At 40.3% G+C, this 19,272-nt stretch overlaps 1 protein-coding gene across 2 annotated transcripts in view; it reads left to right on the forward strand.

The window, feature by feature from the left end:
* The window catches only part of slit3 (slit homolog 3 (Drosophila)), a 316,135-nt gene extending 298,051 nt beyond the window's left edge, over nt 1–18,084 (forward strand). For both annotated transcript variants that reach the window (XM_011479838.4, XM_011479839.4), the window contains 7 exons: nt 416–656; nt 2,508–2,638; nt 12,711–12,865; nt 13,374–13,540; nt 13,939–14,096; nt 15,474–15,679; nt 15,762–18,084. In XM_011479838.4, the coding sequence (XP_011478140.1) occupies nt 416–656; nt 2,508–2,638; nt 12,711–12,865; nt 13,374–13,540; nt 13,939–14,096; nt 15,474–15,679; nt 15,762–16,009 (1,306 nt within the window). In that variant the 3' untranslated portion in view covers nt 16,010–18,084. The remainder of the gene's footprint in view (nt 1–415; nt 657–2,507; nt 2,639–12,710; nt 12,866–13,373; nt 13,541–13,938; nt 14,097–15,473; nt 15,680–15,761) is intronic.
* The last annotated feature ends 1,188 nt before the right edge of the window (nt 18,085–19,272 follow it).

A 19,272-nucleotide genomic window follows, 5' to 3' on the forward strand; every position in this document is an offset into this window, starting at 1 on the left:
CAGAGTCTGTTGGCGAGGGGGAAGCCAATTCATCACAGGGACAGAAATGGAAAAGGGGAAAGAGAGAATCATAAGTACGCTGGGAACAAATCGAAAACTGGAGACAGAGACATTTGGAATACTACTGTATTGCCATTATTCAAGGAAAAGTCCAGATTTCATGGATTCAATGAGATCCAGGGGGAGGCTGGTCATTCTACAAAATCTGTTTTTCATGTCTTGCTGGTAAAATACATAATTTTCCTTCTGAAATGTTGCCTTGCCTTCAACATCAGTACAATTTCCATAAATCATGAAATGAGACAGAATGTAGTTTAACTATCAAGAAACTTGTGTCAAAATACAAGCCCCCCAAAAAAAACCTCCAATGACACTCTCCAGATTAAATTGTCTTCTGTCCAATCTACTCCCCCAGCGGGCTGTTTTGTGAGAACCCTCCACCAATGATCTTGCTGCAAACCAGTCCCTGCGACCAATCAGAGTGCCAGAACAGCGCCCAGTGTCTGGTGGTTGCTGGAGAACCTATTTGCCGCTGCATTCCTGGCTATTATGGGGATAAATGCGACAAGGTGTCAACTGTTCACTTCCTGGGTCGTGATGGCTACGTGGAGCTGCCAGGCACCAAGCTCCGCCCAACTGCTCACATTTCTTTGCAGGTGAGTTTGATCTTTGTCCTCTGCCTCGGCTTCTCAACATAGCAGTTTTTTCTTCGTTTACGATTCTGTAATCAATGACAGAGAAAGAAACGTGTATGAAAAAAGACCATTTTGCTCAAAAGCACTCTTTCAAATACCCTTTTTTTTTAATAAATAACAGCTGGAACTCATTGAAATCATGCCTGTAGAGTCCTGTTTCTTGGTGCAAATGAAGCAAAGCAAATGTCTCTTACACTCTGTTTTCATGGCCCATTGAAAGGCTGTGCATGTGCACAGACAGGCATGCACACACATGTCCGTTCAGGGAGACCACAGGTCTGTACACCTGAGAGTCCGGACCTAATAGAGGCATACTCATTTGGAAATGAAACCGTAACAAGAGAAACAAGAAAAGCAGCCGAGTCAAATTGAAATTGACCACCTGTACGGGTCCATGAATGTGTTTGCTTGTGTTCACTCTTCTTGGGAGTTTTTAATGTCAGTGCCAAGGCTGGTAAAAAGTTTTCCCAGAAACCTTACGCAAAGGCAAGAAGAGGAAGGAGAAAAAGAACTCCAAAAATCTGAGCACCTCTGCACATCATAAGTCATGTTGAGTTTTTTTTTTCTTTCTTTTTAACATACTTCTCAGTTTCGTTTTGGTCTGAATCCCAGTGTTCTGTTCACCTACTCTGTTTTATCTCTTTCTTTACCTCCACCTCTTCATTTCCTGCGTTTCTTACTGCGGTTCTTTCCTCACTTTGTTGAGTTTTCTTCTTTTCCAGCAGCTTGTTAGCAGGTGTTCTCTTGGACATGCTCCATAGACATAGGAGCGTTAAGTACATGCCCCTGTGGCCCCAGTTCCACTGGCAAGTTAGTTATTACTAACAAGTGTCACATGTCGAGAGTTATTTATGTTGAAGAAAAGAGCTTTGACCCTGAAGACACGTGTGTGGTAGAATTGGTTCCCTCTTGTTTTCTTTCTTCTCGGGTTAAAACTTTAATTTAACTGTTCCTTAAAAGTGAGTGTAGTTCAGTACAGGGTCCTTCTGCACGATACCATAGACAACAGCGTTTAAACACTCATGATCTAATGTAATATGTATTTAACCCAAAGGGTTCACTGATGTCTACTGTTTTACTTTATGTGAGTTTAAAGACAGGAGTGTTTTTATATGGATGACTTTTGTATATACATATACTGTAATCTGATTATTTTAAAAGTCGTTGAACAGTATTATCAATAATTATGACTAACAATTGAGTGAAAACTATGGGTTTTTATGTTTTTCAGCTTCTTTTTTTCTATAAACATGCAGTTTTGTACATAAAGTCACAGTGTTTCCTGACATTTTGAGGTCTCACTGTTTTGCAGATTATTTTCAGTGCAGTTTTGCATCAATTTTTTTTTCTCTCTACAGCACATTGTGTTCTGCATCTTGATTGGCTTTTGATCTTGACAATGAATCTCCTGTGTGCCGTGTTTCGTGTACAAAATGCCTTCAGCTCGCCAGAGTTGCATAAATCTTTGACTGGGAGCAGAACTTTGTTTTTTATTCGATAACTACTGGACCTATTTTCTATAAAAGTTTGAACTTTTGAACTTTCACTTTAAACAAGATAAAGTGTGAAAATGTTCATGTGTCTCTCAGAAAAGTGTACTAAGTGTGTAATGAGGGATTTTACTGCCATAAAACATTTGTAATCCCACTTCTTGGCTTTTACCCATCACGGGACATTGATGGAACGTATCTCCTGCAGTAAACGAGGGAACACTGTAGAAAAATACATTGAGGTCTTGATGTTCACAGACTTTCCTTTGTTTGTGATTATTTGTTTTTATATCAATTTATTTTAAATATTTGAATTCTCCAGATGGCTACAGAGAGAGACAATGGCATTTTGTTGTACAAGGAAGACCATGACCCCCTGGCTCTGGAGCTTTACCAGGGACACATACGACTCATTTACGACTTTGCCAACTACCCACCAACTACTGTGTACAGGTAACCTATGCAAAACACAAACAAAGTGCTTTTACTTTTCTAGAAATCAAATTAAGTCAGACATTTGCTTTCAATTGCCTTGAAAAATGTCAAACTAATTATGACAAAATCTTACATATGACATGAGGCTGAAAAATAGACACTTATTTTGCATTTAGTAAGTGTATTTTACTCAGCGTTTGCATTTGTAAATAAAAAATACCAGCTTAGGTCTAAATATTCATATGAACATAAAGATGAAAGACTTTTCTTGCAGATAAAAGGAACCTGTTGCATCTGGCTAACTGATAGTAAAAAGGGCTAAAATGCTGATACGTTGAATGTTTTACAATAAAGTACTTTGATGATGCAGCTCCAACGAAACAATATGGCTGCCGAAAGAAAACTCACATTCAGCAACTATGGGGGCTAAGGGGGAATTATAGGAGACAAACATAAAAAAAGAGTAAATAACCATGAAAAGAAAGGTCTTATCTCCTTCACAAACACCAGACAGAGTGAAAGGGTTTGTGTTTTTGGTTGTCTGCTGTTTACTGACTCCTATCGATTCAGCATTTGCCATTTGACTTTGTGTGTCACAAAGAATGAGCAAAACAAGGGCTGAAATTGTTAGTTTCTTTTTTTCCAATAACACTTTTGAACTCTAGAAGATTTATTTAAGGTTTAAAACACATTTTCCCAAAAATGTTTAGAGAATAAAATGATGAACATGATTACACACCCACGTTAGCAAAATAGTGTCATGAAGGTTGTTCTGGCCAGGTTTTGTGGGTTTATTTACTTATTTTTTTGCAAGTATCTGTTCTATATTTATTGGCCGTGGCAATGTCTACAAGGTAGGTCAAACAGCACTTGACTGGTGCTTGACTGTAGAGACGTTTTCAGTGGAACCTCACAAGAAACGCTCCATGGACTCCATGCTTTGCATCCATCCTGCATTTGTGTTTGGTGGTTTTTCCCTTTTTTCTACATTAAAAAGGTACCCAAAGCTCTAATGTGTTACTGTGATCCAGAGTTTATGACAAGGTTAGTTTAATAGCAATTGTATATTATGGTTTTCTTTCTTGTAAGATAGTGGGAAAGAGCTGCTGATAACTAATTTGAATCTCAAAAATGATTGAAGGGAACTCAAAAGGGGCTAAATGTGTATGTGAGCAGAGAAAAAAGAAATTCGCCCTCTTCACTGGTTAGCTTGGTAAAATATTGGAGTCAAATATAAATCAAGGCCTCACTCATTAAGCTGCATATGTGTAATTGCTGTGATAATGACAAGGATACGACAAAGGAAGGCATTGTTAAAGAGGAAGAAGAGATCAAATCACAGCGTGGAAATGATGGCACAGATGTGCTAAGACGGCTGAGATGATCAAGCAGTTGGAAGAACAAAGTCTAAAGAGACACAGTGATGGGCTAAACAACCAGCAAATTTCAATCAAAAGACAACGAGACCCATCCCAAGCAATAGCAACAATGCATTCAAGTGGAAGAAATGGACCAACGTGGGTTCAAATGAATCGACTGAATGTGGAAAAGCAAGATGGATGAAAAGAACTGAAAGATGGAGAGAAAGGAAAGGGATGTATGATGTAGGGAAATGGATAAAGAACAATAGAGTGCAGCAGCAATTTAGCTTTCACTGATAACACAGGGCTGCAGCATCGTGTCTTTAAATATGCAGACATGGTGAAGAGGACTAGTTGAAGTTCAAACTAAGTCTTTGGATAAAGAAAGTGGAAGAAAAGGTTTGAGTGGCTTTGAAGTTGGCATGGCTGCTGGTGACACTTGAACTGCTATTGAAATGTCAAGAACTTTTCGTTTCCAAGGATTTTCATCCAAATACTTCAAAAAAGAAATATTTTAATTTTATTCAAAAACAGGAAAAAAGAGAAAACTTCGTCAGTGAGTTGCATTTTTTAAGGAAAAATTATTTGGTGGTTCCATAAGTCAAAAACAGATATGAAACCTGGATAAGGATGAAAGTAATTGTTTCAAATTAGAGCAACCAGTCGATGCAGAACTTCACTTCTGAGCGTGACACGTTGACCTTTAAAGACAATCCTGGGTGCTACTAATTTGTCTTTTTTTTTTATTTAAACTACTTCATGAAATATGGATGACAAAGTGGAAGCCTGAGCGGTTGACTTTATCTGTTTGATGTTTCCTTAAGATTTAGTCACAACTTACAGGCGGATACGGGATGCCCGTGGTTAAAAATAGGCAAACCTGCTGGGGGCCTGCATGAAATTTTAAGATTGTGGGAAACTTAGTGAGACTGTAGAGTGGAAATGTTTGTGCACGTGTTGTAAGGGCATGCTGCAGCAGGCGACAGGTTGTAGTGAACATTTATACAACGCGTAAGTGTAACTAAGGGTGAAGTAGGTAAGACACGTTTTATAGATTTTTTTATATTTTTCAATTCCCACAAAACCAGCATGCTGCACAAGTGGCCTGTCAGTGCTGTTCAATTAATAAGTATGCACTCTTTTTATGCAGCTTGACTGTTAAAAGTGACAAAATTTGACAATCAGAGCGTAGGCGTCCTACAGGCATCCTTTGGGCACTTACAGAGCAGCGTAAGGGCAGCGGATGACAGCGTTACTCATACTGTACGTCATAAGTGCGTTCAATGGCTATTAGCCCTACATGTACTTCACGATACACCTACCAAGGGAACTGCAAGACACACCTGCATCTTCGTAAGATGTAGCCGTACCTACAACCCTCTACTGACCCACAATCCAATCCATATCCTGCAGTACCTTTGCAGGTCAACCCCCCCATACGGGTGCATGTGGCTATGGCTTTAGTAGGGTGCCTTATATAAGTCATCCACTGATAAAGTTGTCTTTGCTATACCAAAAAAAAAAGTTTTTGGACATTAACTAGAAAAACAGGCAATTTTGGGGTTTTCCTTCATCAGTTGCCACGTTTTTATGCTACTCCAGACTCTTTCTAATAAAAAATATAACAACAACAAACAGGGAAAAAAGAGAAAAAAAAAATCCATGTATGTTTTCAGCTTGGAGATGCTCAGATACCAGGGAGGAGACAATGGCAGTGACATAAGGAGGTGTAGATTCCATTTAGAGCACCCTCATTAGTACCAGATAAAAGAGGTTAGCCAGGACTTGTGTCAAATGAACGTTTGTGTGTGTGTGTGTGGTAAAGCGGAATTTAGCGTGTGTGTTTGTTGTGCATTCATGTGGTGGCCTTTACTAAATGTCACACTAATCTCCAGTCAGGTCAAAGAGAGCAGATCTACTGTTATTCATCAGATTGAGATGGAGCGAGGGATGGATCGATGTCTGAGGGGGATGATAAAGAAATGGGTGGAGGGAAACGGTTTGAGGGGAGGGGGGAGCGGACAGAGAGGGATCAGGGAAAAGACAGCAGATGGATAGGAGGGAAGATGATGGATGGCTCACCAGACAAATATGAAATATGATCCAGAGTGAGTTGTTGTAAGGAATGAAGGGAGGAAGCGAGGATTAAAGATCAGATAGCAACACAGATGAGGCACAGAGCAGTTCTTCATGAAACGTCCAACTATTAAATTATCCGTTTACTCAACAACATTATCACACAAACACATTCAGACTGTGGTTCCAGTTTCAGAGAAATCCTGAAGTGATCTGTAGCCCTCAGTTTTGACCTACCCTTACCTCTTAAGCTACAGACACTCTGGGCATGTGACGCACAGTCGAGAATGTGCTTATAGCCCATGGTGTTCACACTGCACAAGCAAGGAGGGCTTCTTCTTCTTCTTTTTTTTCTTTTGATACTACCGCATGTCTGTCACCTAGTTGCAATTATTGATGTCTCCTCCATGATCCATTTGCACATAGTTGGCAATTTGACAGTTGGCACTTCCAGAAATTAAAAGGGAAGCCATCCACACGTCACTACCAAATCCCTGAATGATCAGAGTTTGATCTGGTTTAAACTTAGGGTTTTGGACGTAGAGTCTGCAAACTTAAAAATGTGGTCACTTGAACGCCGTTGCAGAGTGCAGTGTTAACATAGCTTAGACCTCCTTCTTTGCTTTGGGAGAGGGGAGGAGTATTATGACAGTTTTGATTGATTTGTACCTTGAAGGAAATCTTCTTTGTGTAGGTTAACACATAAAGTATAAGATAGATACATATTTGGATACTAACTGCAATAGACTTAGAAAGAACCTTTTTATCACTTCCTAATTCATACATATAAAATCCTCATACAGAGTGCATTTAATTTTTGTTTATGTTGAAATTATATTTGTCAGACTGATGTTGAAGACAGCAAAAATTGTCATAAGAGCTGTATATTGGCAAGAATTTGGCAATACAATACATATAACAATATATATGTCACGATACAAAATATCCCAATGTATCTCAAGACTGTAACATAGACAATATGTCACAATAAATAAATAAAAAGTATAACTTCGAAATGTTTTGTCTGAATACTGATCCACCTTTCACATTAATAAAATTGTATAGAATACTTTCTAATTTATTATCAGAACACTAATCACAGGGTAAAATTGCTTTTAACTAACCAAATTCATAGTCCTTTAAATTAAGAAACGACTTTTTTAACCCTTAATATTGTATGGTTTCCACAACCCACTATTTTTCATTTTATTGGTTCTTTGAGTTTGATTAAGAAAATATAGTGCTGTTTATTTCCAACACTGTTTCAATGTACTGTATGAGGTAGAAAATGGCTGCTGGATTAAAAGACTGAGGCAGTCTGCCTTTTTTCAGTCAAACCCGAGTTGTCTGATTGAGCTGTGTAACAACAACCACAAGACTAATGAGGGAACATCTACCACAAGATGGTTCTCGTGAGATCTTGTTGTTTAGGGGCAGAGCTGCTGAAAGAGGCTTGGCGTGGTGCGCTGGTGGTCGGGAATCTAAGTGGTAAACAAAAGTAAGACAAGGATCTAAATGTTTGCTTATAAATAGGTAATTAATAATGAAATATTGCGATATTTTCTTTTGCATTAATAATTGTCCTATTATTGCAAAAGAAAATATCGCAATATTTCACAGAATCGATTGTTCCTAATGGTTATATTAAGAAAATAAAAAAATCTTTATAAACTGTATTCCTAAAAAAATTGTCATGCGCACCTTAATGCTGCGACTTGATAAAAATAAACAACTGCTGCTGTAATTTCTTGACTATATCTGGTCCTAGCACTGCTATTAATAGACTGTGTGGAGATTCAGGGCTCCCCTACCCTTTTAAATTTTCACTAAACAGAAAAAAGTGGGATTCACCCAGGAGTTGGCCAACACATTCAAAGCCTGTGCTGTGGAAACGGCACACAGTGGTTGTGAGACGGGAGGCTGTTAAGAGATCCGGTCATGAGATGGAAAAACTAGAGATAAAACAGCAGAGCAGAAGCTGGACTCAGACATGAATCTTTTCTCGCTCCTCCATTTGTCAGCTGTCATAGCCCCGGTCATTTGGGTGGTGCTTTCCTGTCAGATTGGACGGCTGGCGTAGGTGGGGATTCCTGGTTGTCTGGTGAAATGCAGCTGTTGAGCAGCTGAAAGGGACTGACTGCAAAGGTGCAGCACTTTGTTAAAATCTGGTGTGAAGGACACACGTGTCAGTGCACGAGGTGCTGGGATTGAGAAAGGGATCAATTATATTTGATTTTAAAGTACACTGACTTGTCATCAGGTTCCTTTTTGATTGTTAGAAACAGAAACAACCTAGAATGACTCATATTGTGGATCAGATGTGTTGATTTAGCACGTATCTGCCTCTGCGTGTTTCTACTTTCTACACAGACTTCATTCTACCAAGAACATCATAACCACAAACACACCAGGAAATGTATGATTTTATCCCTTGTGCTATCTTAGATGACCCCACCCTCACATTGACGTGTTCTCCCTACCATGACAAAGGTGGATAAAGGTGGAAAGATTTCATGTAATCCATGGACACCAGTGAAGATCACAAATCATTGAAGAAAAAAAGGTTCAGAGCACTGTCTAGTGGGTCTAGATGACCCAACTCCCAATGTTAAAATGCCTAGGATAGCACAAGGGTTACGGCTGTAAAGTCCCATTCCGTTCATCTTTTGATCAGTTTTCAAAGTGTCCCCAGTGGTCTTTTATTTATGATTCTATCGTTTTTAGCAAAGATAAAAAAAACTGTGCCTTTTTTCTGATATAGTTTCAGCAAAGCAGCAGGAGTTTATTAGAAATTCCCCTCTGAATTGTGGGCGGAGTAAGCCTACTTCCATTCCTCGTCATCCATCTGTTACATGCTATCCCACTAGCTTACAGCCCCTTACAACCCCTACATAACATGGTGGTGCAACAAAGATGGCGAGCATAATTGGAGCTATCCATCCATACAGTTTAAAGCCAGATTCCAGCTCAGACGAGGAGAACAAAGACGTTCATGGATCTATTTGTCAAACAATGGATGCATTTGAATAAAGGGAGCTGAGAGCTTGTGGCCCACTGAGTGTATTTTCTACATCACACATGCGCTCTTTTTTTTCAAACAGCATCTTTTTCATCCACTCCTGATTCGCAACAGTTTGAATAAAGAAATACTCTGAAATGTGATTTAAAGTAACATTTTCTTGATATGTGTTATCCATCATCAGAAAAATGCTGCAAGAACATGCTAAAGACACCAAAAACTTGGTTTTGATTGGAGTGGGGCTTTGAATAATGGAACAGGCAGCATTGAGCCAAAAACACACTTGAATATAAACTTTGAGAGCTGTTTCACTTCCACTCAAAATTTCCTGTCCTGCCTTCTTTCATCCGTGCCTACATTAAAGAGCACAAAAAGAGCAAAGTCTTTCCTTAATAAGTCTCTTTAAAACCGCATGCCTGAGGCTGAGGCATAGACAGAGTCCTGGAGCTCTTCAGGTTTAAAATGCTTAAGGTCAACTGATACATTCCTGTAGTGAAACCTCAGGGGCCTGAATCAAGTTGTCAGTGTTGGAAGTGGATCAAAACCCAAGTGGGCTACCCTGAAGAAGAACACGTTACAGGCGGAGAGGTCAGACATGGCTGAAAGAAGACGAGAGGATGGAAGGAAGCCGCAGAAGTACCTGAGTTTACAAGACCTATACAAGCCTCCTTGTCTGTCTGACCTGCACACATAAACATAGAAAAATCACACACCCATGTCTGTGTAATGGCTCACGAAACAAACAAATCAATACATAGGCATGTACAGAGACATGAAACAAAAATACTTCTGCTCAAATGTTAAAACAATGCAGTTTATTTCCCTGTGAATCCAGTTACATTGGGAATGGAGCTGGCTGTGTCTGTGCTCACCTCTGATTGGAGACTGATGAGACATTGATGCCCCTCATGGCTTTGTTATGTTTGTCATGGCCTTTTTCCTATATGTATGTCAACCAGAGCTGTATGCGATGGAGATGTCAATTTCCATGTGGGAACCTCCCAAATGGATAAATAAAGTTGTCTATCTATCTATCTATCTATCTATCTATCTATCTATCTATCTATCTATCTATCTATCTATCTATCTATCTATCTATCTATCTATCTATCTATCTATCTATCTATCTATCTATCTATCTATCTATCTATCTATCTATCTATCTATCTATCTATCTATCTATCTATCTATCTATCTATCTATCTATCTATCTATCTATCTATCTATCTATCTATCTATCTATCTATCTATCTATCTATCTATCTATCTATAACCCTTGTGCTGTCCTAGGCACCCTAACATTGGGAGTTGGGTCATCTAGACCCACTAGACAGTGCTCTGAACCTTTTTTCTTCAATGATTTGTGATCTTCACTGGTGTCCATGGATTACATGACATCCTCTCCACCTTTATCCACCTTTGTAATGGTAGGGAGAACACGTCAAAGTAAGGGTGGGGTCATCTAAGATAGCACAAGGGTTACAGTGTCATAGGATTTCCATTTTCTCAATTGTTGAATTTACTTTTACTAATTTCTGTAATTGACTATCCAAGGACAACTTAAAAAATGTTAAAATGTATACAATGGTTGACAGAAAACTCAAATACACAACTGTACATTCAATTTATAATAAGGAAAGCACCGCATCCTGTCATTCAGTCTGACTCTAGTTGTGTATGAACAGTTTTTCATTTGCAGAAAATCCCTTGAACATGTATAGAGAGACAAACATCTCTGCCTTGTTCTTGAGACTATCCAGTAATGAGGTCTAGTGTTGGTTTGGCAGACTTCCTTCTCACCTGCAGAGCTGGCAGTTGTTCACTGAGACACACAGAGGTCAGCTGCTGCCACCTGATGGAGTCTCAGGGTCATAGCAGCTGCAGTGTCCAGCATGTCAGGATTTCCCTAAAAGAACATTATTATTATCTATTTTGGTGTGATAAGCAGTTTATATGACTGTGTGAACTAACGAGTTGTAAAGGGGTGGTAAGGGAATCCGCCTCAAGGGCAACTGTGAAGGAGGTAGATGAGACTTCACAAGTCAGAAGAAAAAATCAAGAAAAAAGGAGGGAAGGCGGCAAATGCATAACACATTTTCTGATCATTGGTGCTGGATATTACTGGTATAATATTACCCTGCTGTTTGGTTCATGATGTCATTTCAGACCTGTTCCTCTGTCAAAGGGACATCCCTTTAATGCTTCGTTCACACCGGCCCCGGCAACAAGCGACCATTTCCAATGAAAAGTCTATGTCAATGCAGCTTTTGGGCTTCCGCGTTTCAAAACTCACACATTCACACTTCGCCACGTACATTTTTACGACCATTTTCAGGGCTTCAAGTACAAAAGGCACAGCCTATGATCGTGCGTTGAAGGCTAAACCAGGTTGAACTTGGACCAATCAGGGACTCAGATTTGGTAGTGACGAATGGATGGCGTCCATTATAATTCACAAAAGTTCCAATCATTTGGAAATTGATCATAAAGGAGAAATTATTGTGGTTTGTGCCCGGCTGGAATTCTATGACAACTCTTTCATAAGTCCCAATAGAGCTGTGAAAGAAAAAGCCTGAAGCAAGATTCACAAGATTTGCACCGCTTTGACATTTCGCACCAAGACTCTTTCAACCGTAGGTGGCGGACATGTGCTGGTAAATGGTGGAAAAAGAAGAAGAAGCCCCTCCCTGCTGGTCCAGTGTGAACACCATGAGCTAAACTCACTTTCAAGGATGCACGTTCAGTGCGTTCTCGTCACATGCCTGGTGTGAACGTAGCTTGACTCTATAAACAGCTGCCAGTTAAAGCTGGGCTGGTGTTCCTCTGCTGTTTGTCGGTTCCTCCTCTACTGTCTGCAGCAGACCACCAGCAGAAAGACTAGATCCATTTCCTTTGTTCTGGTTTAGATCTTCTACAATAGGCCTGGCAATCGGAAGCCTCATCATCTCTACCACCCATCCACCTCCATCTCAGTGCCTCTTTGCCCCCTCCTTCCCCCACCTCTGCTCTCCCCCCCATCAGTCAGCGTTGCCAAACCACTGTCTCTGTAGCTGTCTGTGTCTTTTCCAGCAAAAACCACATATTTCTAGAATTCAAGGCGCACGCTTTGCAGGGTCAGGCTCTGTGCAAAAGGTCAGCATCTATGTTTTCGTGCAAACTTCTCATTTCAGGAAACATTTATTCTTCTGTAAAAAAGATATCAGCTTCAGTAAAAGTATCCTTTCTGAACCACGGTGGTCTCTACTGATTGATTCCAGCTTTGAAACAGTTTGACCCCGCAGCTTTAGCTCATCAGAACAAACAAAGCCGCAGCTGCAGAGCCACAACCCGGATCAAGGGCGCATTTTAACCTGTTCCAAAGAGAAACTGCAGGGAGAGTGTGATTTGTGTGTTCTAGATCTGATCGTTGTACTTCAGCACAAATTGCTGAAATTTCTTTGTCATTTCAGATTTCAAACAACTAAACAAAGAGGAATGTTTGACCTCAAAGATGTTTGGAGTCTGTTTTCTGTCTTGCATTCTTATCATCACTAAATCTGTCTTGTATAGATTTCTGCTGTCATCTATTATAATCAGAACCACACTAAAAGCACATCTTTTTCTCGGCCTGTGTGTGTGTGTGTGTGTCGTGAAGTGTTGAGTCTGTGAACGACGGCCTTTTCCATACAGTTGAGCTGTTGATTCAGAACCATTCTCTGAGCTTGGTGGTGGATAATGGCGCCCCGAAGAGCCTGGGCAAGCTCGCTCGCCAGCCCTCCGTGGACCACAACACTCAGCTTTACATAGGAGGTAAGCGCGCCCATTCATGCAGATGTGCAGAGCCTGCAGATGTTGTTTTTGCCTTCGCTGTGCTGCTTTTTTGTGGTTCAGCTTCACATGTTTTCCGCAAAATAGGCACATACAAATATAAGAACCAGAAACAAGCAAATACGCACACACACACACCCACACACACACACACACCCACCCACACACACACACACTCACCATGATTGTGGTGAGGAAGTAAAAAGCTGTTTTTGTTCAAGCGTTTCTCAAAAAGGAAGGCAGAAACGCCTCTGAAAGCACGCAGCCTCTTTCCACAGTTGCTTGATAGAACCAGGATGTTATTATCCTCACAAGCTGTAGGGCCATATTTTAGCAGAAACACTGTAAGAGCCGAGCAAAAAGAAGAAGAAGCAGCCCCACTCTGCCTGACGCAGACATTCACCTCAACCATATTTTTTTAAAAGCTCATTTCTGTTTTTCAACCAGGCATTGCCTTTCCCGTTTCATCGTTGCTCCGTCTCATTCTCAGGGGTACCCTCCCATGTGGTGGCCGCAGGTTTGCGTCCGGGCCCTGAGCGCCCCCCGCAGGCCTTTAACGGCTGCTTTCACAACTTTCGGATCAACGGGGAAATTCAAGACCTGAAGTTTGGATCCACAGGAGAAAAGCAGCCACAGTCACAAGTGGTTGAAGGCAGGGTAAAGATCTTTTTTTGTTTTGTACTCAATTTCCTTCTACAGCAATGCACATCATACAGTGAATGAAGCCTGAGCTGCTGATGTTGTTTCTTATAATGTACTGCTATACCCTTAGTTACAAATTGTATTTCTTTGTAATTTAAGGGAAGCATGATTCTGTAATAATTTATTGAGATGATTTAGCTGATAATTAAGTGACATTTTTTTCACTTTTTACCTCTTTTCTTTATTATTCCAAACGTTATCTTTGTTTCAGGTCATTTTTTTCTCCTCTCTAAACTGCTTTAGATGTGTTCTCAGTTACGCCCACATTACCAGGCAGCACCCTATTGTTTGTCAGGTGAAATCTCCAGGAACCCCACTCTCATTAATGTTTGCGGTTCTTGTTCCGTCACCAGGGCGATGGCATTCTTGTGGGGTGTCATTCCTGCAGCGTGTGTGCTCAGGGCGCCTGCAGAGAAGGAGGGGAGACGGGGGTCACTTGTCAGTGCCCTCCAGGACAGAGCGGGGTTCTGTGTGACGAGACCACAGCCCCTGATCTCTGTCTGAACAGCAGGTGAGGCAAAAAGAACTCTGGCTTAGCAGAAACTAGAAAGTAATGAACTGGGAGCTGCTGGCCGGTCGTCCTTCACATTGGACTGTCGCTACCAGAGACTAGCAAGTCTGCCACCTACAGTTGGAAAAGGCTTGGTGTGAAATGTTAAAGTCTTGTTCCAGGCTTTTTCTTTCACAGCTCAATTCTGAGCTGAAAGACTTAGTGTCATAAAATTCTCACCGGCCCAAAATGCAATTATTTTAATTTCTCCTCCATGATCAATTTTAAAATGGTTGGTACTTTTGTGAAATATAAGGGATGCCATCCATCCATCACTACCATGTCTAAGTCTGTGATTGGTCAAAAATGGATCTGGCTTAACTCTCAACTTTCCACAATTGTATTGAGAGCCCGAAATCGACCGTAAACCTTGTGCTATCTTAGATGACCCCACCCTTACATTGACGTGTTCTCCCTACCATGACAAAGGTGGATAAAGGTGGAAAGATTTCATGTAATCCATGGACACCAGTGAAGATCACAAATCATTTAAGAAAAAAGGTTCAGCGCACTGTCTAGTGGGTCTAGATGACCCAACTCCCAATGTTAAAGTGCCTAGGATAACACAAGGGTTCTAATGTGCATAACACAAATGTTTTGAATACAGAAGCCTGAAACGCACATATATGTGCGTTCAAATAGACTTTTCATTACAAGTGGTTACTTGATCGTGCGTTGCCGAAGGCGGTGTAAACGTATCTTAATGCTACTACAAAGGAGTCAGCAAAGAAATGTCCCAGCATGCATTTTACCACAATGTGGAAAAGGTGGTGAGTCAATAAAAACACCCCCCCCCTCACTTACACAGAACTTGTCCACCTTTTTGCCCTAAAAGTCGCCTCATTTTTTATACTTTTTCCCATCAGACTATTGTGCTGTTTCTATGCAATTCCTTTAAGTGACCTTTGTAATTGTTCATTTCTTTGTATATAAATACCTGAATAGGTACACATCATGTGACATGAGGTTTTGAGAGAAACTGTTTACCTTCACAGGCACAAATGTGTGCTGCCTTTAGGAAATATCGACAAAATTAAATGGATTTCTGGCTTTTTCCCCTAAGATTTGGGATCTTTCATCAAATCTCCAATAATTATCTGACCTTTAAATGAAACATGTAGTACAGCAATGTTTTTTTTATCTCATTCATCTGAAAGAGAAGCTGCCGCATGTGAAATCTACTGTTTTGTTGTCATTCATACCGCAAATGACATTTTATTGTACCATATCATCACTGACTTTTGCCGTATTTTACAAAGAGTATCTTAGAATCCTGTCACTGATGACTAACAAACATCTTAATCTTTAATGTTTTTCTTCTTCCTTCTCTTGAAACAGATGTGTTCATGGTTCATGCGTGCTAAAGGGTCAGTCTTACAGTTGTCAGTGCAATGACGGCTACTGGGGTCAGTTCTGTGATCAGCGGCAGGAACCTGCAGCCTGTAGGGGGCAGCACTGCGGACAAGGGGAGTGTCACGTGTCAGAGCTAGGAAAGCCGGTCTGCCACTGTCAGCCGGGCTTCACGGGACCGACCTGTGATACAGGTGGGAATCCTGCAAATTGTGCAAATAACACGAGACGAGGAACACAAATGATTGACCAGAAATGTTCCTCATCCACATGCAGAACTCACGTGTCCGGGGATAATGGTGCGGGAGCAGCTGAAGCGGCACCAAGCCATGAGAACCTGCACGACTGTTAACAAGATCCCACGCATGGACTGTCCCAGATATTGCCAGGCGCCCCCTGGCGTCTGCTGCGGCGTCACCAAGACCAGGCGGAGAAAGGTGGTCTTCCGCTGCACTGACGGCACCTCATATTCAGAGGAGATGGAGACCCCTCTGGAATGTGGCTGCTCCAAATGCCCGTTGTAACGGCACAGCACCATGCCGGGGTTGTTCTGCAACACACACCGCTGCCAATTTTGTGAGGCTTTTTGAGAATTTTCCTCGCTGATGAGCACCAGCACCACGCAGTCAATCATCCTGTTCAACCGCCGCCACTTCGTTGTCAAGAGAAGCCGCAAAACGACGGAGCTGGGACATTTTTGTGTGATTTTTGACAGAGAGAAAATATATTGTAAGATATAAGTGAGAAACATAGAACTTATTTTTATTATGGATTTTTTTAAAGATAATAAACGGACTGATAACTTGTTTTTAATAAAGCTGATTATACAAGGTGTTACATAGTAGAAAACTGTATTTTCTATTTTGTAAGAAGGAAAAAGTTCACGCAGCATTAACATTCCTTAAATGCATATGAATATGTAAGTGTAAATGTATAGGTTATGTACCCTAACCAAATGAATTTTATATCTTGTGTTCTTCCATGATGTAAATGTGAGTGCTGAAGCTGCAAATGAGAGCTGGTTCTGCTCTGACGGACAGGTGGCGGTCTTTTAACGGCCTCTGTTGCTTCACTCTAACAGACGTCTTCCTCACACGCCGGTTCACACAAAAGACTCTTTCCACAGAGACGGTTAAACACCTTCTGTTTTGTGCTAGTTTGCTTTTGAACAGCAGACTTGGAGCCTCATGAAGTGTAAAATTAAAAAAAAATCTGGGTTCCCCGTTTACATCCACAATGATAAAAATGACATTTTAAATCCCTGAGATGGAACTAAATAGCTTCTAAAATTGAATAATCTAAATGTAGAGTGTGTTTGTTGCGTCTGAACAGACAGCACGCTTAACGAACTGTTAAGTGCACTTTCACCATTGTTGCCTAGAAACACACATAGCATAAAGCACACCATAAAGTACTTTGTTGGTCAGAAACATACGACTTGTGGTGATGTTGTTAAGATGGAACTCTATTGTGAGTTATTTCCAAAGCATTGCTATACTAGTGAGGTCCTCCTCCTGGACGATAGGATCACAGTCCAGCCCCAAAGGAAACGACGCTCCAACCACAACAGATTGTGTCTGTGGGTTTGATGAAATGCAAAGAAACGTCAAAATCTGAGACGCCTCAATCCCACCACAGTGCCTTCACTGTGAATCTGTGCAAAGTGTATCATAGTCTAATGTGAAACTGCAGATTGAACAAGAAACCGTTTCTGTTTTTTACTCTTTCTCCTGCTGCCTGCATCCACTGTGTCACAGTTCCCACACAGACATCACATGTTCTGCAGCTTCCTTTCACAAATACACGTCACACAGGGTAGCACTGCACTCTGAAACGGTACAAGATGGAGAAAGAGAAGTACTGGTGAAAACAGCTGTGTGATGATGACCTGACATCCCATTTAGGGCTAAAGGAAAAACTCTTATAGGCATTTTTTAAAAACATTGATTTATAGTTTAGTATTCAGTACAGACTTTTGGAGTTGACTGTCAGTAAAGTTCTTCCAGCATTTGACCAAAGGAGCCTGATGGCAGCAAACATCCTTATTCAGGACTCATTAAAGTGGAAAAGGCTTCATGGAAACGTCTGATCACAACTAAGGAACTGAAAACATGAATGAACTGTTAGCAATTACACAAAGACATATAGCAGATGAATACCATGTAACTACTACTGTACTGTTTAAGTATTATTACTCTGTTTACAGCCCATGCAAAGTACTGGCACACGGTAATCTACAGTTTTGCTCTTTGAGGTGTGAAACATCTCAGTGTTCTGCTTTCAGTCAGTTACGAATTTCCATTTCTGTTCACAAATGTTCTTCTTGTCTTTTGTTTGCTGACCCCCCCCAAAAATACAGTTTTCACCATCAACCATCTCTGCTCTTCATGTGTTTGCTTCCTCGTTGCATTCATGCCTGTTTGTCCTGGTTTGTCTTTATGAACAGAGAAAAACACCTCAGTTACTAGTCATGATAATACGAATAACTGTAGTCACTGACTTTTGTTGTATAGATCCTAAGTTTGTGGTCATGCTATGTGATTCTTAACTGATGCTTGTGTTGAATGTTGAAATTAAACTACCAACCAAACTACACTAATATTCAGTGTCGCATGTTCATTGAGTGGAAACCGAAATTATCATTCAAAAGATTTTTGCATAAGTGTATCAACTACTTTAAATGATAAAACTGAAAGAAAATGGCTTGCTAATTTATTCAGCACTGTTTTTTAATATAAATTATTTTTTAACCCTTGTGTTATCCTAGGCACTTTAACATTGGGAGTTGGGTCATCTAGACCCACTAGACAGTGCTCTGAACCTTGTTTCTTCAATGATTTGTGATCTTCACTGGTGTCCATGGATTACATGAAATCTTTCCACCTTTATCCACCTTTGTCATGGTAGGGAGAACACGTCAATGTAAGGGTGGGGTCATCTAAGATAGCACAAGGGTTAAGCTGGTTATTTTGGTCAACGTTGTTAAATTGTATTGTTTCGTGCATCTGTGTTTCAGAGCTGCAGCATTACGTGAACAATGTCTATACACAACAATAATAAAACATTTGAATCGATACAAGTCACAGCCAGCAGAGAGCAGCAAACTGCAAAGTACATCAGTATCAGCTGCACAGTAAGTACTGAAGTACGTTTTTCCATTCAAAGCATTTACCAACTGAGCAAAAAAAAATTATAATAAAAAGAAATTATTGAAAAGTAAATAAAACAACTAAATGAATGTACAGAAGGGGCTCCCTAAACTTGACTGTTTCAACTTCTGCTCCTTTATTTTTGTTTTACACTTGAGCACTTACATATAAAACCAGAAAAAAGTTTCTTAAAAGTATAACAGGAGTTTGATGCTACAAAATAATCCAAACAAATATCTGATATAACATTTGTTTTTGTAACTAATTTGTGAGAAGTTACTGTGTGACTCTGGATTTGATACATAATAAGAAAAATAAAAAAACACTTTGATGAAAGATTGAAATATATTTTTTCTAGATTTTTTAAAATAATCCTATATTTAAATTTTTTTTTTTCAAGATTAATTGATACACTGCGTTTTTTACATTTTAAAGCGGTGGTTGTTAATGCTAAATTCATGACTTATTGCTCTACTGTTAGCCCTTGTGCTATCCTATGGGGTCCAGATGACCCGATCCTTACATTGACGTGCTTCTCTACCATGACAAAGGTGGATAAAGGTGGAAAGATTTCATGTAATCCATGGACACCAGTGAAGATCACAAATCATTGAAGAAAAAAGGTTCAGCGCACTGTC

This window comes from Oryzias latipes, chromosome 10 (assembly GCF_053564925.1).
Source record: "Oryzias latipes strain Hd-rR chromosome 10, Olatipes_Hd-rR_3.1".
NCBI classification, from domain to species: Eukaryota; Metazoa; Chordata; class Actinopteri; order Beloniformes; family Adrianichthyidae; genus Oryzias; species Oryzias latipes.